The sequence below is a fragment of the Mus musculus genome, chromosome 3, assembly GCF_000001635.26.
Source record: "Mus musculus strain C57BL/6J chromosome 3, GRCm38.p6 C57BL/6J".
In the NCBI taxonomy this organism is placed as follows: domain Eukaryota; kingdom Metazoa; phylum Chordata; class Mammalia; order Rodentia; family Muridae; genus Mus; species Mus musculus.
The window spans coordinates 67193726-67218007 of record NC_000069.6 but is presented as its reverse complement, the minus strand read 5'-3'; the positions used below and the strand labels follow the sequence as shown (position 1 = coordinate 67218007).

General features: G+C 36.2%; 1 protein-coding gene across 12 annotated transcripts in view; it reads right to left on the bottom strand.

Annotated features, from left to right (window-relative positions):
* Positions 1–24282, bottom strand: part of Rsrc1 (arginine/serine-rich coiled-coil 1) — a 377040-nt gene that overhangs the window by 140396 nt on the left and 212362 nt on the right. For all 12 annotated transcript variants that reach the window (XM_017319694.2, XM_017319692.2, XM_006501911.4 and 9 more), the window contains one exon: positions 11531–11582. In XM_017319694.2, the coding sequence (XP_017175183.1) occupies positions 11531–11582 (52 nt within the window). The remainder of the gene's footprint in view (positions 1–11530; positions 11583–24282) is intronic.

The following is a 24282-nucleotide window of genomic DNA, read 5'->3' as shown; positions in this document are numbered from 1 at the left end:
GCACTTGGGAGGTAGAGGCAGGTAGATTTCTGACTTCAAGGACAGCCTGATCTACAGAGTGAGTTCCAGGACAGTCAGAGCTACACAGAGAAACCCTGTCTCGAAAAATCAAAAATAAATAAATAAATAAATAAATAGATAATAAATAAATAAAAACAATTCTATAATGTTAAGAGCCTTATCAAAATCTCAGAATTACCATCTTCTTATATAAAACCAATGATTATTTCAAGCTTTAATGAACACATTTAATGGTGGGAATGAACATATGGAATAATTTAGAACCAACAGCAAATGGAGCCAGATATGGTAGTACACATTTGAAATCTCAGCGCTCACAAGGTTAAGGAAGAGCAATGCCAACCTAGCCAGCTTGGCTTAAAAGGCTTACATGAAAAGTATTACTGTCACATGAAGAATTAACCGGAATTTGTCTAGCTTAACATACTCTTTTACAAAGGTGTCAGAACTTAAGACATATAGCATCTAATTAAAAAGTATTAAAAGTAAACTTATCTTTAAATTCAAAACTGAAATGACTTTTTATAAACAAAAGTGCTATATGATTGGCATACTAACAAAAACCTTTCTGAAAATAGGCATATCAGATAACATTTGTTTCAAGTTGACTTCAAGCAGGCATGGCTAACTCTTTGTCACTGTGGCAACTCTGTCATCTACATAGCTCTAGAATAACATAATCAAGCTTTGCATGCATGCACACCCACACACACCAGAACAGACAAAAAAACCTATGAAAAAAAATCCTACATTTTATATAAGTTTATGACTTTTGTGAAGCCACATTTATAGCTGTCCCGGTGTGAGGTGGACATACCAGCTCACTGAATTAAATATATTAAGGGACTATAAAAGAGGAAAGAAAAGCTGTTTTGTGTGCCTTTGCATGTATAAATTTCTCAAGGTCTAGTGACGTCTGTATTTCCTATGTTTCCATGTCCATGTCCATGTTAGGAAGTTGGGAAACTGCAGGTCGGGATTACCCAAGCAGCGCTTCCCTTCCCTTCCCGCTCTAGAGAGGAAGACTGAGAAGGCGCGGAGGCGCTTCCCAGACTTGCATCTCCCGCCACTCCCTACCATCACTTTTTACATCTGTTTCTATGAGAACCTATATAGCTATAAATTCTAAATTAAAAAGTATTTCTATAGGAGGAAAAAAAACCTTTCAGTGATTTAGAATATACTATGGGTTGCTCTATATACAGAGAAGTTGTAACTATGAGTTCTCTCTGATATCACAGCCAAAGAAAGTACCCAATCCATTGGCCTACTGTGGCAAACAACTGTTTTCCCTGTATTCCCTGAATAGTAAGCATCCATTACTGAAGCTTTCCATAATGAAGACGGCATAGGAACACTTATATGAATGCAGGAATGTAAACAGAAGTGTTCTATTGTAAGCTGCATCTTTAACACTCCCGTGTTAAAGAGTACTCTAAACAGGAAACACTAATAATGAAGAAATTATTATATGCATTCATATGTTTCATATAAAAAGTGAAATCCATAACTACTTGTTAAATTTTTAAAAGATTTACTCATTTTTATTTTTTGTATGAGTGTTTCCCCTGCATGTATGTATATTGACTATGGGCATGCCTTGTTCCTTTCTGGGCCAGAAGAGTATATCAGATGTGGCACTGGAGTTAGAAAACGTCATGAGCTAACACAAAGGTTTTGGGAACCAAACTGTGGGCCCTCTGTAAAGCAAGTGGTCCTAGCCACTGAGCCAATTCTTTTGCTTCCAAACTACTCTAAATTCCAGATCAGGATTTAACTTCAGTGGTCTGTCAGTAGCATTTACATATGCTACCAGTAATTTACTCATTTACTGAGTATCAGTAAACCAAGAATTCTATTGTTTAAGTTATCGAGAACCAGGGCTGGAGAGATGGCTCAGCGGTTAAAAGCACTGGCTGCTCTTCCAGAGGTCCTGAGTTCAATTCCTAGCAACCACATGGTGGCTCATAACCATCTGTAATGGGATCTAATGCCCTCTTCTGGTGTGTCTGAGGACAGCTAAAGTGTACTCATATAAATAAAGTAAATAAATTTTAGAAAAAACAAAAGTAAACATGGACTAGAAACTGATATATCTCAGAGAGAACCAGGCACAGAAATGTCTGTAACAGTATAATTGCTATTAAGTACAAGATGTGATAAATATAACGTGTAATGTTGACTTAATCATTGTGATATTGCTTAATTATATGCAATATATTATATATTAATATACAGGGTCATTATCATATAATCATCATATAGTATAAAATTTTAGAAATATGCATATTGTTATATAATATATAGAGGTGAAACAAAATTTTACAGAGTAGGATGAGGCAATATATCAAAGTAAGTACATTATATTCAAGAGGTGTTACTCCTAAAAGTAAAAGACTTTAGCAATACCGATTTAGCTGATTTTTTTTTTACATTTATTTTGTGTAATTACAGTAACACAAAGCAGATTAGTGGTGGCTAAGGTTGAGATTAAGGAAGAGAAAATTGACTTCCAAAGGAGTAAAGGGCCTTTCTGGAGTACGTAGATTGGAGTTACACCACTATACACATTTGTCAAGTTTCATCAGGGAAGGTTTATTACGTTCAGAACAAACCTTTCCTGTACTGCATAACCAGAGCACAATCAGAAAAGGAAGACAGGGTAGATAGAATGTTTTAAGCTCTGTCAATTTTGCTACTCAGAGACCACAAACACTATCTGCTCCGTATACATCATCAATATAAATACTCTTTTATTTTCTTTCCTTTCTTGACCCACCTCAGATTTATTTATTTAATGTATGTGAATATACTGTAGCTGTCTTCAGACATACCAGAAGAGGGCATCAGATCCCATTACAGATGGTTGTGAACCACCATGTGGTTGCTGGGAATTGAACTCAGGACCTCTAGAAGAGCACTCAGTTCACTTAACCACTGAGCCATCCCACCAGCCCCCAAATACTAACTCTTACTTAATACTAAAAGAGAATAAAATTACATATTTAGTTCATGACTTTTTCTTTTAATTCTAAAATATATCTAAACTATATTAATATTTCTATTTTTAATAGTGGTTAGACAAATAACACACACTACAGTTTTCCTAGTTAGGAGAAAACAAAGTTCTGAGTATGCAATGTTTATCATACATTCTACAAACACCAGTAAAACTTAGTGCTCTTACTAACTAAATGTTATGTACTTTCTAATTATCTTAAATAACATTTTAAAAACTATAAAAACCGAACAAAATCCTACTTTGTTGAATTGCAAGACAGGAGAGGAGAGGAAGGGAAAATAATGTAACAAAGTACTCAGAAAAATTCTAAAAAATATATACAGAATTACTGCTAAGAGCATGAATACTGTATCAGCTGAGAGAGACGGGGGGGGGGGGGGCGGCTCTTTGTTGCCTTCAACTTTTCCTAAATTTAGGGAAAGATGTTATACTCAAACACCAAAAGGATGCTCTATTTAAACAGTTTCATGATGGTGCTGGTGGTGGTGGTACTGGTTAAAAAAAAAGACTAAACTGTAATGAGTGATCCTATTTGTTCCACCAGAATAAAATCATACAATCCACGTATGTGGTCTTTACTGCCACATCTGTCATGAGCCAGTCTTATATCATGCAATGCAAACTGCTGAGGACTTGGTCACTAGATGAGACAGCAAAGTAGTCACCATTTGATTTTTCTTTCAAAAGAAAATTTCTTTCTTTCTTTCTTTCTTTCTTTCTTTCTTTCTTTCTTTCTTTCTTTTTTGTAGGATGAGAGGTGACAGTTCTTATAAGTATGCACTTAGGATTTCTAAGCTCTTTATAATCTAGTCTTAATATTATTTCATTGATTAAGAAAAAAACTTAGTAAAATTACATTAAACAAAAGAGAAAGTAGATTTTCATTCATTATTTTCTTAAAACTCAACCACTTTGTTTCAACACAGGCACAGGTACACGTAGGAACCAATTATAAAAATACTTAAAACATAGAAAAATGAATATTAAGTAATGACAATATAGAAAATTCTCAATAAATGCAACTCATTATTTTCAAGACTTTATGGATCAGATTTTCATTAAGCACTTTATAAAATAATTTGATATTCCCCTCCAAAGCTCTGAATACTATAATAAAACTTTTACTTAATGTAAAATATTCAGAATAATAAATGTTTTATTTATTTATTTATTTATTTATTTATTTATTTTACTCATCTAAAATCCTCATGATTACTTTGGTGAACTTTTTTTTTACACAATGTTATTTTACTTTTAAGGAAAAAAAAAGACCCATAGTTCTACTTAAAAGAAAAGACTGACTAGTGATACACAATTTTTAATGATTTAAAATTTAAAGATATTGAAAGGTAATCAATTCTACAAAACTACTTATACAATTCTACATTAAATTATCCCACATAAATTATTTGGGATGATTCTAAACCCACTAAAAATGATCTGCACATTTGCGTACATTTGATGTATAAACAGCCATCAAAATCTTACACACTTGTCAGTCTTTCAGTAATGAAGTCAGGGAAAATAAATTCACAGACACCCAAGTGAATTGGCACTGTAAGTGACAGAAGCCCTTCCAAATCCTCTGTTTACACTGGGGATTAGTGAAGTAGATTTTGAGCTGCACAGAGAACAGTCCATGGTCAAGGGAACCTGCTCCCTGGCAGCCCCGGGGCATAAGGACAAAGCCTGGTCCTGGTAGGAAGTGACCCATAAACATATTCCTACCAAGGATTTATACAAAGCCAGTCTGCCTCACAGAAACTCCATATGACCATTAACTGGCCTGCAAGGCCTGCCAGGAGGCCTAATTACAGGTCTACAGAGCCCAATAACAAAAGCTGAAGGGCTTTAGCCTAGGGATGATCTGCTTTCTACTGACTTGATAGAGTCCATATAGAGGACCCCAAAGAAAGAGCTTTAGCTTTAAAACTCTCCCCAGAGACCGAGCATTGTACTCGAATCTAGAAGGCCCACATGCAACATACTTCAGTTAGGCTTAAGCATACCACCCTCTCAAAATTAACATTCAACTACTGTCTGCTTAACATCTGCTCAAACATGGCAGGTTGCTCTGATATTGTTAGACTCTCACTGATAGCTTTCTTCTTACTAAGTATGATTAGACAGAAATTATAGCTATTCCAATATAAATATGCAACAAATGCTAAAATAAATAACATACCTTTTAAAAACAAGTTACTTCATGAGTTCCCTTAGAAAACAATAGGTTTATCTTTTTGGAGTAACAAAAGACAAACAACAGATCCATTGTTGGAAACAAACATAACATTATCATTTTGATTTTGCATTAAAGCTGTTTAACTTTATGTAGAATATTGAACCTGGCAAAAACAATATTGGTGAAAAAGTTTTGACAAATGCCTAAGTAAACTAAACTATTTGATGTTTCACTTAATGTTTTTTATTATTGGTAATATTTAGCAGTTCAAGTCTGAGGAAGACATGTAACTCAGCTTCTCTTCAGCAACTTCATAAAGTCACTCAGGCAATATCATAGAGAAGAGCTGGTGAATTTCCCAGCTAAGATTTCTATAATGCTCAGTTTTGTATAGGTTAGGGATGCTAAAGACTCCGTTATGTAATTTATTTTGGTTTCCTAACATCTCTGGAACGTTACATTGTTATTTTCACTTTATGAATGAACAACTAGCATTCAGCAGGCATTAGCAATGTCCCTGTAGGTTTTTCTGCAGCCAAAAGCAATACCTTAGTCTCCTAGCTACAGAACTAAACACCATGCTACAATGCTTTGCACACCAAATTGCTGCCATTTACTGGAACAGTGTTGGCCAGATTACAGTACTTTATAGGTAGTAACCTAAACTCCATAACAAGTAAAGGCTATGAAGTAGAATGACTTGCCCAAGCACAAGGTATGGTAATGGTTGAACCAGCTACAGTCTAGACTACTGGGATGCCCTGAAAGAGACAGCACAGAGAAAGAAAAAAAAATCTACAAACCACTGATATGAAGTCTGACTGAACTTTTTTGTCATTTGCTCTACATGAGAATGGGGGGAATGTCCTCACATGAAACCTTTGTCAAAACAAATCATCCTACTTCAGGGTCATCACCTATGGAGCAAGTTTCTCTCATGGCTTTAAAATGGTAAAGCAGAGTGGATTTTTATGGCCCCAAAAGCAATAACCTTATCAATTATCTTCATTTGTAATTCTTGGAATCATAAGTATTTAATGCTAGACTGAAATGAAGTGCTGGAACCCCTAAGATCACAAGTCTTTGTGAAGGGAAGGATCAGGATTGGTTTCAGAGCACCTAATGGGAACTGAGGGATGCAGATCTCAATTTAATATGCTGCAGAGGAAGGGAGCCATTTATGGTATATTGCTAAGCAAGACTAATCACATGGATTATAATGTGTATCTATATGCAACTAACCTGTGTTTAACATTTAACCAACTTCCATATCTGGAGGGGCCACTGAAATGCATGCACCAGATTTAGAACAGGAAACTAATGACTTTATATTAACCCAGGCTTTTCAAAGTTATACAGTTAGATACTATGAATGTTCCACGTAGTTAAGGAAAAATTGCTTTTTCACAAGTTGAACTTTAATTCTTCTGCATTATCAAGCAAAAACACTTCAGAATCTAAGGCAAATCTGAAGCTAGAACTTACTGTAATGTAAGTCAAAGAAAATAAAATGTGTGTTTGGTAACATTCTCTGTTACTCTTCTTCCTGGTCACCAATGCTCAAGCATTGAGACTCCAGGGAGGAAAAGCTCAAAAGTCAGAAATCATTACGTTTGTCTCCTAATTCTGTTACTATTCAGATACGCAAGTTTCCATACTTGTGAAATGGAGCTGATTACCTCACTATTTACTGATAAGCCATGGAATAAAGGATTTATGAAAGTACTTTGAAAACTATAGATTCAATTCAAAGTGTCCTAGACATTATTTAGATGATGAAGTATTATTACAAATAGATTCTAAGGTAAGTTGCTCTACCAAACATGAAATAAAAGAAATTTCTACTTTTCTTCATGACATTGGAAGTATAATTTAAGATCCATGAACCAATAATTACAGTAGAAGTAAAGCTATTATCTGAGCTGAGCATGGTAGCTTACAATGGTAATACCAGTCCCCAGGGGGCTGAGGAAGGAAAGCCATGGTTATGTGAAAAGACCCAGAAGAGCGGGGGGAAGAATCAGGTGTGGGAGGAGACAGGGGAGATGTACAGAGGGTCAGGAAATTGAACAGGTGTAGTAGCAGTGGCGGATAGGGAACTGGGGATAACCAACAGAAAGTCCCAGACGCCAGGAAAGCAAGCTGGCAAGAGGCTCCCAGGAACCAATGGGAATGATATTAGCTGAAATACCCAACCAAGGGGAGAGAGAACCTATAGAGACCATATCCAGAGGTTAAGCATGGCTCCCAGTTGAGGGATGGGACTACTCACTCTTCTCAAAATTTTAACCCAGAATTGCTCCTATGTAAAGGAAATACAGGGATAAAGAGTGGAGCAGAGATCAAAGGAAAGGCCATCCAGAGACTGCCCCACCTAGAGTTCTATCCCATATGCAGCCACCAAACTCAGACACTATTGCAGATGATAAGAAGTGCTTGCTGACAGGAGTCTGATATAGCTGTGTTCTGAGAGGCTCTGCCATGGCTCCAGCTGCATATGTAGCAGAGGATTGCCTTGTCTGGCATCAATGGGAGAGGCCCTTGGCTCTGTGAAGGCTTGATGTATGAGCAGAGGTGTGCTAGGGCGATGAGGTGTGACTTTGTGGGTAGGTGGGTGAGCATGCTCATAGACGCAGGGGGAGAGGGAGAGATAGGGGGGTTTTGGAGGGGAAATCGGGAAGGGGGATAACATTCAAAATGTAAATAAACAAAATAACCAATAAAAACTGAGAAAGGAAATTAAAGAGGCATGGAAGGCAATTATACTCCTCCTCATACTGGGGAAAAACAATTGTCATTTGAAGAATTCTTTAGGCTCATGAAAATACTTAGTATAAAATGAGTTGCTTTTTTTCTTTCTGGGAGGTAGATGTGAAACAAACAGATAATACTGGGATGATGCTATCACATCGAATAGTAGAAGCAAGAGCGACAAAGTCAAGTGCTTAGGTAAAACTTATCTTCCTTCCTCGTGTTTTGATAATCAGACTACTTTGTAATTTTCTGTTATGTATTAACTTAAAGTTTATATTTATAAAGTCATATATCATAGTCATCTCAAAAATTTTGGACTGTCACAAAATTCATCCTTTAGTTACAATCAGTATTTGAATATTTTTGAAACTTTTAAGTTTACTCCTTAGGTGAGCACACAAAGTTAACAGGCAGTAGGGAAATTCATGCATACATATCATTGTAACTCGGCGACCATCATTCCCTGGCGCTGTTCTTCCCCATGGCGCCCCGTCTCCCCAGGGCTGGTCTTCCCCATGGCGCCCCGTCTCCCCAGGGCTGGTTCCTGTCCCTAAGACAGTCTTTGCCATCATTTCTTCATTCTTTCCATCCCCCTCATAATCACCTTTCTAGTTTTATGATCTACACACATATATATGCAAACACACACATATGTAATTTTATGTTCTAACATGGTATTTTGCTGAATCTGCTTATTTCACTTAATATTCCTAGTTCTACCCATTTCCTTGTAAATGTCATTGCATTTTTTTTCCTAGCTGATTAGAATTCATCTGTCTGCCTGTCTGTCTGTCTGACTATCTATCTTCTTTTTCTATTCATCTGTGGACATCTAGGCTGGGACCATTTCTGACTATCAAGAATTATGCAGTATTAAATACAGAGGTAAAGGTCTGTCTGTGGTACTCATCTGAAGTCTTTCTGGTATATAGCCTGGGTCATAAGTATGTCTATTCCTAGTTTCTTGAATAGCTTGTATTATAATTTTCACAGCATACAAATAAATTAAGGTTGAAAATTTCAGATCATTAGTTTCTCCACAAATGACTTATCTATTAGAGTTTAATAGTTGTAATTTTATTATGGTGCTATGATAGAGACAAAAATGACCTACTAGGGAAAGGAAATAGGAGAAAACAAAACAAAACAAAACATGAGCAGAAAGTTCTAATGCAAACAGGACATAGACAAGGAATGTAAGGAGTAATTATAGTTTACAGTTATGAATTTTAAGAAATGATTCTTTTAGAGTCTGTTGGACTCTTGGGCACATACCCAAATGACTCTATATTGTACCACAGAGACACCTGTCCAAATATGTTCACTGCTGCTTTATTTATAATAGCCAAAAATTTCAAATAGCCTACATGTGCATCAATGAAAAAGTGGAGTACATTTACAAAATGGAATATTACTTGGCTGTTAAAAGAAACAAAACAATAAACTTTAAAAGTATTTGGATGGAGCTAGAAAAAAAAAGTCATGAGTAAGATATTCCAAACACAAACATATGGATGTCAACTTCTATATTTTCCTTAAGTATGCTATAATCCATGTAACCACATAGGCTGGGTAAAGAGTAAGGGATTAGGGAGAAGGGAAGGATCTCAATGGAGGGGGAGAGACTGGAACAGGAGGATAAAATTGAGAGACAGAGGGAGAGGGGGTATGGAGAAATAGGGAGAGTGACAACTTAAAATGAGGGTCATTTGAGGGATAATATAGAAACCTACTACAGTGGAAGTTGCTTGAAATATATCCATATATGAAATAAATATAAATGGAATCATCAAATAACAGGGGGAAGAAATCCCCAGTTACCATCAAGTAAATCTTCCAGTGCCAGAAATGGGTTACATCTAATTGAGTTGTAGGTTAAATGAGCCCACATGGAAACCCCCAATCAACTCAGGTGACTGCCAAGACTAATGGTTGCTCTATACAAACTGATGGGAGGCCCTGCTGTTAAGGAGACCATCTACACATCTCAGTGAACACAGAGAACTGATGCTGCTGTCTAACTAGAGCCTTCATCCCTACTAACTGATTGTTCATGGAGCTGCTATCAAAGGAGCTACAAACTCTTTGATTTACAATGGTGACCTGACTGTAAGATACACTAGTACGATAGTGATTCAAAGCCTATTGGAGTAACCAACGAATATCTGATTGGATTTAAGGCCAACTCTATGAGATAGAACTTATAGCTGGCACTGCTGGGGTGGCTAAAAACCTGACTGGGTAGGCCATAAGAGAGAAAATAAATACTATTGTTCTGCTAAATATAGCAATAAAATCACTCCTAATGACATCTTATAGAGCAGAGTCTTGCTTGGGCATCATCAGAGAAACTTCCTTCTATAGGAGATGAGAAGTAATACAGAAACCAAAAACTGGACAATGTGAATATATATATAGATAATCTTCACTAAACCCTCTTCTCATGCAAAAAGACATCCTTAGTCATCAGGGAAATGCAAATCAAAACAACCTAAGATTCCACCTCACACCAGTCAGCATAGATAAAAAACTCAGCTGACAACAGATGCTGTCGAGGATGTGGAGAAAGAAGAACACTCCATTGTTGGTGGGATTGCAAGCTGGTACAACTCTGGAAATCAGACTGGCGGTTCCTCAGAAAATTGGACATAGTACTACTGGAAGATCCAGCAATACCACTCCTGGGCATATACCCAGAAAATGTTCCAACTTGTAATAAGGACACATGCTCCACTATGTTCATTGCAGCCTTATTTATAATAGCCAGAAGCTGGAAGAACCAAGATGTCCCTAACAGAGGAATAGATATAGGAAATGTGATACATTTACACAATGGAGTACTACTCAGCTATTAAAAAGGATAAATTTATGAAATTCTTAGGCAAATGGATGGATCTGGAGGCTATCATCCTGAGTGAGGTAACCTAATCACAAAAGAACTCCCAGGATATACACTCATTGGTAAGTGGATATTAGCCCAGAAACTTAGAATACCCAAGACACAATAAATGTCTTTGTGAAGCTATGCCACTGGAAATTAAACATGGCATATTAAGACTAGATGGCAACAGAACTTACAGTCCAATCAACTAGTTTATTGTAATTTGAGGAATTTTAAATATTATGTGCCTAATTTTCACCAAAACAATGAAAACCTGAAAAAATGTATCTTACACAAAATTTAAATAAAAACAGGCCACAGTCTTAAATAAGAATAACAAACATAAAACATCCAGAGGAAAATGTCAGAAAAATCATGATCTAGAGTTGAAGAATTCTTTCCATTTCACTGTAACTACAATCCATAAAAGATAAGATCAACATGGATTTCTTAACAATTAATCATTAAAATTAATACATGTTTTATCTATAAACATGTAAAGAATGACCTTTTAGAACCTTTATATGTCAGCTATAAATAGGTAACATATACCTAAACATATAATCTAGATTTTATTACTATGTGAGAGTTTATATATTTTTGACTCATATGTAAGCATGCAGACTAGATGGACTTTTTTATTTCATAAAAGTTAATTTTTAAAACTTACCAGCAGCTTCAAGGACCAATTGCAGTCTGGCTTTGGCCTGCTCAGCTGGAGGCTAAAAATGAACCACAAAAGATATAGATAGGTCAGTTTTAACAAATAGACTTTTTATAATTAAAGTCCTACTAGGTATAAAAACTTAGAAAGCCTTATCACTATCACTGATACTATCCATCTAAATACTGTCACAGTAATAGTTCACAACCTAATAGTCAAATTATCATTTATTAATAAAATCAAAGAATCATGAAGCTCTTTGGCTACTACCTAACTGTATCATTCAACAATACCACAAATTACTATACGCCTAATAATAAGGTACAAATGACTTATTTAAACAGAGATTCTGAAACTATATTACTTCCTTACATATAGAAACATTTAAATGACCTATCTGAATTGAAATAAAGTATCAATTGAAGTCTAGTATGTCTCGGAAGTCAGACTCTAAAACTAAGTATTTTCTGACCCAGGACCCGACAGTTTTAATGCAGAATTCTACAAGATCTTCAAAGAAGCGCTAATATCAATACACCTCAAACTATTCCTAAAAATGGAACAGAAGGAACACTATTTAAATAATTCTACAAAGCTACAGTTACTCTGATAACTAAACCACAGAAGGACCCAACAAAGAAAGAGAATTCCAGACCAATTTTGTGTATTAATATTGATGCAAAAATATTCAATAAGATTATCACACACTAAATCCAAGAACAGATCAAAACCATCATTTACCATGACCAAGTAGGTTTCATCCCCAGGGATGCAGGAATGGTTCAATATACAGAAATCTATCAACATAATCTACTATATAAACAAACACAAAGAAAAAAGTCACATGATCATCGTATTAAATACTGAAAAAGCCTTTGACAAAATAGGTCCAAGTCAAGATACTTCAATTCCACTTAGAAAGAGAACAAAATAATCATGAGAGGCAGAGGGACTGAGTGATCTAGGTGGGAGAGGGGAGGAGGGGAAAAAGGAGGCAGGATCAGGTATGGGGCAAGACAGGAGAGAAGCCAAGAGAGCCAGGAGAATGAATGAAATATGTGGCTTCTGTAGGGGGAGCCTCTAGAGAGTCTCTGAGAGGCCCTACTAGCAGCAGACTAATGTGAGGAACTCCAGGAGTGACCTTAGCCAAAATGTCCAACAGTTGGGAGAGGGAACCTAGAGATCACCTCTAGTAGATAGACAGGGCCATAAGTGGAGGAACAGTTACCAATCAGCAGTAAAATTTTCTGACCCAGAAATGTTCCTGTCTAAAGGAAATGTAGGGCCCAAAATGGAGCAGTCACTCAAGGAAAGGCTGACCAGTGAACAGCCCAACTTGGGATTGATCCATGGGTGGGCAGCAAACTCTGGCAATATTACTGATGCCATGTTGGGTTTATGGACAGGAGCCTAGCAGGACTGTCCTCTGAGAGACCCTACTAGAAGCTGACTGAGACACTTGCAGATAACTAATAGCCAACTATTAGATTAAGGATGGGGACCCCTATGAAAGAGTTAGGGGTAGGATTGAAGCAGCTGAAGGCGATGGTAACCCCATAGGAAAACCAACAATATCAACTAACCCAGACCCCTGGGAGCTCCCAGAGACTAAGACATCAACCAAAGAGTATATATGGGCATATCAGAAGCACTCTGAGCATATGTAGCAGAGGACTGCCCTGTCTGGCCTCAGTTGGAGAGGACGTACCTAATCCTGTAGAGACTTGAGGCCCCAGGAAAGGAAGATGGGGGGCACACAATCAGAGGCATAGGGAAGGGGGACCAAAAGGTGGAGCAACATCTGGAATGTAAATAAATAAAATAATTTTTTAAAAAGAGAAAAAAATAACTTGGAAAAACAGTACTTGTAAAGGGAATCCAAAGAACATATCAAAAGATAATCTACCATGATCAAGTAGACCTCATTTGAGAGATATGGGGATGATTTGGTATAAAGTAGCCAACCATATTAAAAAAAATCATCAGATGTAGAAAAGGGCTGTGACAAAATTCAACAATTCTTCATGAAAAAAGTCCTGGAAAGATTAGGAATATAAGAACATATATCAGAATAACAAAGACTAGTACATAGCCAACATCAACTTAATGAAGAAACTCAAAGCAATTCCACAAAAATCACTCACCATACCTATTCAATATAGTACATGAAGTCTTCACTGGAACAATAAAACAACTGAAGGAGATCAAAGGGATACACATTGGAAAGGAAGAAGCTGAATTATGTTTCTCTGCATGATATGACAATATATATATATATATATATAAGTGACCCCAAAACTCTACCAGGGAACTCCTAAAGCTGATAAACACTTTCAGCAAAGTGGCTGGATACAAAATTAACTCAAAAAAAAAAAAAAATCAGTAGCTTTCCTATATAGAAATGATAAACTGGCTGAGAAAGAATTTAAGGAAACAACACCTTTCACAACAGCCAGGAAGAATAAAAGATATTTTGGTGTAACTCTAACCAAGCAAGTAAAAGACCTGTATGAGAAGAACTTCAAATCTTTGAGTAAAGAAATTTAAGAAGATATCAGAGGACAAAAAGATCTCTCATGTTCATAGATCTATGTTAACATGTAGGGTTAACATAGTAAAAATGGCCATCATACCAAAAGCAGTCTATACATTTTAATGTAATCTCCATCAAAATTTCAACACAATTCTTCACAGATCTTGAAAGGACAATTCTCAACTTCAGATGGAAGAAAAATATCCAGTAGAGCTGCAAATAACAATCCTGAGCTCAATTTCCAGCTGTACCACAGAACTAGAGTAACGGAATCACATGGTACTGGAATAAAAACATACGCACTGATCAAGAAAATCTAATTGAACACCCAGACCTAAATACACATATGTATGGACACCTGATTTTTGATAAGGATGCCAGAAATACACACTGGGAAAAGAAATGCCACATTTTTAACAAATGGTGCTGGTCAAACTGGATGCCTGAATGTAGAAGAATGCAAATAGATCCATACCTAGTGCCCTCCACAAAACTCAGCTCCAATAGCTCAGAGACCACAACATAAAACCTGATAGAAGAGAAAGTGGGGAATAACCTTGAACTCATTAGCAAAGAGGATGTCCTAAAGGAAAAACTGATGGCATAGGGTCTAAGGACAACAATTATAAATAAACAGGATGCCATGCAATTGAAACCTCTGTAAGGCAAAGGACACTGTCAATAAGACAAAAGGTAGCCTATACAATGGGAAAAGATTTTTATCAACTCCATATCCAATAGAGGGATAATATCTAAAATACAGTAAAAAAAAAAAAAAAAAAACCCTCCACATCAACAAACCAAATTACCAATTTAAAAATGAGGTACAGATCTGAACAAAGAAGTCTTCATAGAAAACCTCAAATGGCTCAGAAACACTTAAAAAGATGCTCGACATCCAGAGCCATCAGGGGAATGCAAATCAAAAGTACTTCGAGATTCCATCTTACACCTGTCAGGAAGGCTCAGAGCAACAACACAAGTGACAGCTCAGCTCGACCTAGAGAGGATATGAGCAAGGGAAAACACTCTTACACTGCTAGTGGGAGAGCAAACTTATACAGCTGATATGGACATCAATATAGTGGTTCCTCTGAAAACTGGGACTTACCCAGATATACCACTCTTGATCATATAACCAAGGACACTCCATTCTAAAATAACACTTGCTCAACTATGTTCATGGCAGCTTTATTCATAATAGCCAGGAACTGGAAACAACATGTCACTCAAAGAAAGTTTGGTTAATTTACATAATGAAGTTACACAATTTAACTCAGCTGTCAAAAACAAAAATGATACCATGAAATCTGTAGTCAAATGGATGATGAAACTAGAACAAATCATCCCAAGTGAGGTAACCCAGCAAGACAAATATGGTATGTAGTCCCTTATTATGGACACTAGCCATTTACATAAAAGATAACCAACTACAATCTGAAGACCTAGAGAGCTTAGGCATAGAGGAAGGGGCATGGGAAAAAACATGGATCTCTTGGAGAGGGGGAAATAGAATAGATGTTAAAATGGACTGGGGGCAAGTGGGGACAGGAACAAGGTGATCAAGTGGGGAGGATAAAGGAGCCAGGTTTGATAGAGGAAATGTGGGGAAAGACAGATGGAACTGAGGGGCATTTAAGGGATGGTATGGAAACCTCATGCATTGGAAACGTCCTCAAATATGGAAAGGTGATCCTAAATCATGCCTCTTAATAGTGGGGTATATGGAGTCCCATCTGGCCATTTCTTATCACCAACTGAGACTTCCAGTAGCAAGACTGGGTAACATTGAATTGAGTTGCTGGCCAAATGAGTTCCATGGAAATCTCCAACAGCCTAGGTTGTTGCTAAGAAAATGGGAATGTCAGAAAACTGACAGGTGGGACCCATTATGATTGAACATGGAGCCTTTCTTCCTATATTCTAGCATCTTTGGAAGATACTCTGTAGGATTCCAAAGGAAAAATGGAATCACCAGCCAAGCCACAAATTGACTTACAATCTGTCCTTCATGTGAGATGCTAAAACAACAATGGCATAAAACTTGTGGGAGCAGCTAACTAACATCAGATACCACACTATGAGATGGAATTCATACCCAATACTGCTTTAGTGATCAGGAACCTGAGATTAGATAAACCAGACACCTCAGGAAAAACAAACACCCATGGTTAAAAAACCAAAAAGTATCCATAAAAGGACTCCTAATGATATTCAGCTCTAGTCATAGATCTGCGCCTGACTCCTGAATGACAGCATCAAGGCAACTTAGAGAAATCATAATATGAGTTTTGTTATTTTCAAATAAGAGATAGCAATCTTAATTTCTAAGAGCAATGCCATTTTAGATCATTTCAAAATCCTCTCATTTAAGCTTTTATATAAAGTTAAAATTCTTGAGAAAAAGCAGTCATTTAAAATTATAAGCTTATAGCATATAATATCATAGAGCAGAGGTATAAATGATATCATAAACATGGTATTCAGATATGTTTGTTTGGCCAATCAATCCATATTGTGGACAAATATTTCCTTCAAAAGCAAGGAGTCACTACTTATCTTTTCCTGCTTGAACAAGAAAGGGGTCTAAATTATGAGGGGAAAAGAATTAAAGTAGATATACACAGTGAACATTAGTAAATATAATGTATTGTAAAATAATTTAAAATCTGAACTTGTTAGTAAAAATAATTATACAACAAAACTGACTGAATAGGGAGAAATGAGGCAAACTTCTGTAATGGTTAAGGGAGAGGAGACGCTATTCTGATTAAAATTGATGGGTATAATTTTATAATTTATGCCCCTTGAGAAATTTGATACACTCAATATTCTATTCTTTTCTTTTTTTTTCTTCTTTCTTCTTTTCTTTTCTTTTTTCTTTCCTTCCTTCCCCTTCCTTCCTCCCTCCTTCTTCCTTCCTTCCTCCCTCCCTCCCTCCCTCCCTCCCTTCCTTTTTTTTCCGAGATAGGGTTTCTCTGTGTAGCCCTGGCTGTACTGGAACTCATTTTGTAGACCAGGCTGGCCTTGAACTTCTCAGAAATCCTCCTGCCTCTGCCTCCTGAGTGCTGGGATTAGAGGCATGTGCCACCACGCCCAGCTCAATATTCTTTTCATCAGCCCATAAAATAAAGGTAGCTTAAGTACTCTTGCTTATTCTTGAAGACACCTGCTATTAGACTGAAAAGTGAGGCAAAGTCATCTCTCAGGGAAGATGAAGGTAAAGTAGGTAATCCGATCACCACACTCATACATTAGTTGTCAAACTTGCATTAACCAAACTCAATACATGTCTGTCACTCCAAGCTTTCCCTGACCCAGATTTCCAACCTTTACCATCTTCCTCCTCAGGCCTTAATAGCTATGCATACATATTTAGCAAAGAGAAAAGTCAAAGTAAATTCTTGGGGTAGAAAGCAGCCTTATCAGACTTGATATTAAGGAAGGCAGCTCAATAAGACTCCTTCCTCAATCTCTGACTCAAGCAGGAAGAGCATCACAACACACAGGTCACAGGGTATGCCTTGTATCTCTGGCAGAACCTAGTGGGTCGGAGAAAGTACTTTAAAAAGAACAGTAATGGCACTCCAGCTCTATTTACATAATGGACATTTATTTGATGCATGCTCCTTTTATTGTATCCAAACTGTTGCTGTGAGGAACAATGGCCCTAAAACCTTCTGCTGGTATTTTTATCTAAAATATCTCGGGAGTTATAAAGCCAAAATTGACAGGTAAAGGATTTTCAAAAATTGTCTTTAATTTTTAAGTCATACTGTTGGTTGAAATTTGTAATATTATTATTAATTTGAGGTGTAATTTTTATAAAGGGTAAACAAAAATAGTATTTTACTTAAGAACAAAAACGAGAAAAAAAAATGACTTTTCTATTTGCACCTCTATTTGCTCTGTTTGTACCCAGACCATGTTAAACCTTGCCACAGCACTTATTACTTAAGTAAGGGATTTGCAAGCAATGGGATAGAAAACCACTGACAGGAGAATGAGGCATGTCACACCGTAGATAGGGCTGTACCACTAAAGCCTGGGCTATAATAACCAGTCCGCTACACTTCACACTGAAACTGGGAGTGAGCTATCCTAGCATATGGCTGCCTGCAGTGGCAACAGCAGAGAGCATAAGGGTATAGACTATCTACGATTATTGTGAGCTGGGCACAGCGATGCCTACCAGTGACCCCTACACATAGGAGGCTGAGGAAAGAGGGGCATGAGGTCCAGACCACTGTGGTCTACCCAGTGATGACCTAGTTTATAACAAAAACAAATGCAAAAGAAAACAAATAATAAAAGAGTGTATTTTTTTTAAAAAAGCAATTTTGGCTGTACTGATGTGACCAGATCATTGAAAGAGTGGTCTAGTAACTAAGATAAGTTTGTAGTGAAGACAGAGAATTTAAGTGATAATATACAGTGTATAATTGAAATCTAATTACAGAAATTTCAGTTGAGCAGCATATAAAACATTAAAAACAAGCAAAAATATATCTAGTAAGTTGAACATTGGACATTCAACATATATAAAACAATATCTTGTTTATTAAACTTGTTAAATAATTTCCATTAATTACTACACTTCGTTTATTTTGTAATTTGGCTTTAGTATGTAAACTCAGGTGTTGAGATTTGTTTGAAAGATGATTTAGTATATTATAAACACAGGCAAGACAGAGTTTGGAGCTGAGACAGAAGAAAGGACCATCCAGAGACTGTCCCACCTGGGGATCCATCCCATATACACTCACCTAACCCAGACACTATTGCATATGCCAGCAAGATTTTGCTGATAGGACCCTGATACATCTCTCTCGTGTGAGGCTATGCCAGTGCCTGGCAAATACAGAAGTGGATGCTCACAGTCATCTATTAGATAGAACACAGGGCCCCTAAAGAAGGAGCTATAAAAAGTACCCAAGGAGCTAGAGGGGTCTGCAACCCTATAGGAGGATCAACAATATGAACTAACCAGTACCCCCAGAACTGTGTCTCTAGTTGCATATGTAGCAGAGGATGGCCTAGTTGGCCATCAATGGGAGGAGAGGCCCTTGGCCTTGCTAAGATCATATGCCCCAGTACAGGGGAATGACAGGGTCAGGAAGTGGGAGTGGGTGGATTGGGGAGCAGGGGGGTGGGGGCGGGTATAGGGGACTTTCAGGATAGCATTTGAAATGTAAACGAAGAAAATATCTAATAAAAAAAACCACCACAGGCTCCTGAGTGAGCGAGTTTTGACAGTGTGGGCTGACATCCATTATTTGTTGGATACTGAAGATGGCATTTAGCCTTTCTGCATCTCAGTTTCCTTATCTATAAAATCATGAAAATAGGAGTACTGAAGCTTCTTCAATAGTTTTGTATTTGGGATCCCCAAAATTAAAAGTTTGAGCTTTCATGCCATCATTACTGAGTTTTATGATAGAATTTCCCTTCATCCCTCTTGAGGAATGTATTGTTGCAAGACTTTATTATGAGTGCCTCACAGAGTTTAATGTGTGTGTGCACCATTAACTATGGAAGCCATTTTAACTGCTAAGTATACAGTAAGAGCTGTTCATGTTACTGTTATGAATACTAGAATTTCATTATTATTACTATGGTTTTACTATAGAAATTTATTTTTAGTTTCATAGACACACATCATGAAATAGTGTAAGATTCTACAACACAGTGGGATTCCTCTTTACAGAAAGTTAACACTATGACTAAAATATTAGACATCCATTTTTGAAAAATTATCTCTCTTATCACACCACATATCCTAAGTTATGTAGGTTTTAGTCAAAACAGAAAACAAACTATTTCTAAAGCTTATACGAACAGTAACAAGCTGAAAAAGCTTACTAATATTTGGGTGACATGCCTTCATTTGAAATAGTTTTATTTACAAAACACTATAAAAACTATCCACGCTCATGGATTGGTAGGCCTGACAGTAGCCAAATCCAGTGTGGGTTTTATTTCCATTTGATTAAATTTATCCACTATACATGCCTTATTTAACAGATAAAGATATTGCTTAAGAAAAAACATTCTTAATGAAGGAATTTAAGGTATAAGTGGATTCTTATCTTTGATATTGTGATACAATTTTCTTGGAAATACCAGAACCACATTTCACACTTTACTGCGGATTTCCATTAAAAGTAAATTGTCTATAGTTTAGAATTTTTTCTGCATAATTTTTATGAATTCTGCAAATCTTTAAAATTATTGAAAAATAAAATGTTATATTAACCACAAGTATCAATTACATCTAAAGAAGAACAGGAATAAATATTTAGTTCCATTTTCTATAAAACAATTAATAATTGTCCTAATTTCTTTACGAATAAAGTAGGATATAAACAATTCCAAACCCTAAAGTGTGCATTTTCTGTTACCATGTTAGCATTATTATCCTTTACAGGGTTACTAAAATTGAATTTCTTAATTAGTTTTGTCGAGAATATGTTGGCATTCTGTGCAAGCTGACAAAGTTATCTGTGTGCCATCCTAAAACATTCCAATACAGTTTCCCTTCTAGATCTAACGGTTGATACAATTTGGATAATAGCCAATAGATGGCACTGTTCCCACTAGGTAACAAAGACCTTAGAGAGGACTTAATACATATAAACATTATTAAGACCAACTATCTGCTCAAGTCACTGAATTTGATTTTTTTTCTTATAATAGGGAACACATATTACAAATAAAATCAACACATTTGTGTTTACTACTTACAGAATGAGACAGCTCACACTAAGGCGAGCCATTTAGTTATTTACAAAAACATCTGAATGGCCATGAGACACTAGGAATATAAAAGGGAAGCTACCTTCTAGTTTTAAATGATGAGTAGAATTATCAATGTAAATATCCACAGAGAGGCACGGAGGACCATCCTCAGAGGGAAATGGATCTGGGAAACTGTTTGTAAAGGAGATGATAACTCAACTGCCTAGAAAGGAGGGGGAAATGAATGAGTGAGGGACAAAACTAAGAAAACAGTAGTACAATTTGGGACTCATGACTCAGCAAGGTAAGATGTAAACTTGATGGGAGGGGTGGGGTCTACAACACTAGAGGGGTCAGCTATCATTAAGAAATTTGGGCTTTCCTTATATGATTGAAACCCAGTAAAGATGTTTGACAGGGGAGTAATGTGATCAAATTTACATTTTGTAAAAATCACTCCAGGGGTTGAGCATCCCTGAGTTTCTTCTATATGCTAAGACTGGGGTGGGACTCTAACAAAGCTGCTCTGTATGATTGGTCCAAGCAGCATGAAAGGATTTCACCACAGCAGTGGCCAGGGCTGAGGTATGAGAAAACCAAGGTAAACTGAAGCTGTGCCTTGGAAGCTGTGTCTTTAGACAGAACATTCCTTCGTGATTAAACATTCTTGAAGATGCACATAGTGTTCCTGATATATCATGGAATAAAGAACCAGGGTACTTTCCCTATTACCAGACATGCACTGTAATGAAGTGTCTGAATCTTCAAAAGATCCCAACTTCATTATGCCATTCGTATTGTGATTTTTAAGGCCCTTCCTTCAGTGAATTTTTCTTCAGCAAAGGTTCTTAAGAGTGGGTCAAGACCACTTTGAGTATATCAGATAGTCTGCATATCAGATGATTAGATAATGACTCACAACAGTAGCAAAATTACACTTATTAAATAGTAGTGAAGCAATTTTATGGTGGGGGTTAGCACAACCTGAGGAAATATTAAAGGGTTGCAGCACTAGAAAGGTTGAGAACCACTGGTCCAGAGGAACATAAGAAGAAATACCACAAAAGTTAGATGTAGTCTATAATGTGAGAGATGGAAAAAGTCACCTTACTCTGTGAATATGCTGTCCACTCTGTATATTCACAAAAGTATCTTTAAAGTCCACGGTGCAGAGTCCAATGTGCTGCTCCCTCCTTCATCAGCCCTGTCCAGCCTGTCTTCCAAGAGCATATTTTGCTTTTCATTGCTAAATAAACTTCTATTTAGACTAAGAATTGCAGCTAACTTCAATGCTTTCTTTCAGGAACCAAGAGAAACCTTCACTCAGGAACCACCTTTGTGAGCATGAATTTAAACTGGGAATTAAGGTAAGGATCCAATACCAAGGCTATTCTGAGTAGTTCAGAAAATAAACAACAAAGCTTTAACAAAAGCAGTGGCAACCAGGGGTGGGCAGGAAGACACAGTTTTGATAATCCTAAGGGGATAATACATTCTTAAATAGACACTGTAGAGGAACAATGGGAAATCAAGAGTCATGGTTAAGACAATGTATTTTCTTAGGTCCTTTGGGAATTATCCTAAAATGTTTTTACTTTTAATTATGCTTATATCAGTGTGCCTTGTTGCCTTGGTCTATTCCACTTTATAGTTTCATAAAAACTTTTACTGTTTTTAACCTTAAAATATATTCATAAGAATCAGCACCACATGTCTTCAATGCCTGTCTCTTCTACTTATTTGGTCATACTGGAGGAAGACAAGGTCATCCCTCTGCCGCTTTCACCTAACTGAAAAGGGGCTGGCGGGAAGGGACACCTGTGGGACAGATGTACTGTGTGCTTGCCTGTGTACTCTCCATTAGAGAAAATACCATCTTGGGCCACATTTAGTCATATCCACAAGAGATCATTCCTATTCATTAAGTATTCTAAATATGCTACATTTTCAGTGCTAGCTGGGCTGTCTCACATGTCAATTAGAGGCTACTCCAATATCATGATGCCCTTCTGCTCACACCAGCTCTCTCCAATAGACACTATAAAAAACAAAGATACGTTCTCACCTTCTAATTCTTACCTGGGTTTTTTTTTCCTTAATAAGTATTTACTTTCTTCACTGTGTTTAATCTTTGTGCTCAAGCCTATGTTAAAATGTACTTTAATGAACTTTGTAGTTTAATGTGTTGTAAAGAAAAATGTTCACCCTCATATATTTAATTTTTAAACTTTACTGACATATAAGTGACATATAATGTGCATGTTAGATATAAAATGTGATAAATATATGGGTACATTATGAAATCATTTCTACAATAAAATTAACATTCCATTACCTTACTTTTAATTTCTTTTATGAATATGTATGTGCTAAGGATATTAACTATCTACTTTTACCAATGTCCAAATATACAGTAGAGCATAATAATGGCAACCACAGAAATCTAAAAATTGTTTAACCAACTAATGAACTAAATATATGTGTACTCTTGCAGTAGGTGTACCGGTGTGCAGGAATTTAGAGGTCTATAATTTAGAACTTGTATTCAGGTTAATATTTAATTTTTTACGACAATTTACTTGAAATGTCAAGAAAAATATCTAAGTTTTGAGGGAAAACTGAATTGACTGCAGAAAAAAATTCTTGTTTTAATAATCCTAAATTTAAAAATTAGTTTTAAAATGAATGTACACGTCTACTTGGAATATATCTGTACCTAAATAAACTGTATGGAACTTTAAAAAAATCACACAGTTATTTTAAAAATAAATTATAAGATATAATTTGTTCTGTACATGTAGAATAATACAGAAAGAATATAAATTGAACAAGGCTTAAAAAACTATAGCTTAATTAAGATTCACACTAATAGAACGATGTCCCAAGTAATGTTTAGAGAGGTTTTGCAGTTGCCATGGAAGTTGAGCTTAGGGAAAGATGACTTTTTGCTAGAGATAAAAAGAAAACTGTAAGAGGTAAAGAATTTAAACCATCCTTTAAAGAGAAGCAGTATGCATAACTTCAATTTATAAACACAGCTTTCAAGAACAAAAACACTATGTAAAAAGAAGTTGCCAATCATTAAAAGTCATGTGATATTGGCCAACCAACTATATGAAACTAGTTAGGCAGAACATTAAAAACAATTTGAAACTTAAAATAGTCACAGTGTATAATTAAAAATATGGGTAAAATTTTTTATGTTACCTACTCACTGACTTGGTTTTCAAATAATTCTAGTATCCTGTTGGTCATACTCCCTTTAAATAAGTTCTAAATAAATACACGATTAAAAGCTTTTAATGACTCTTAAAATAAGAGACAGACATTTGTATTTTACTGTGTCATTTCTATTGCTGGCTAGTACAAACCCTTTATAAACCACAGTAAAGAAATGTTAAGTACATGAAGAAAATGAAGACACAAATACTTCACAAGAGCATAAAAGTCGATCTCAAAAGAAGATTTGGAGTAAAATCTGCCATGA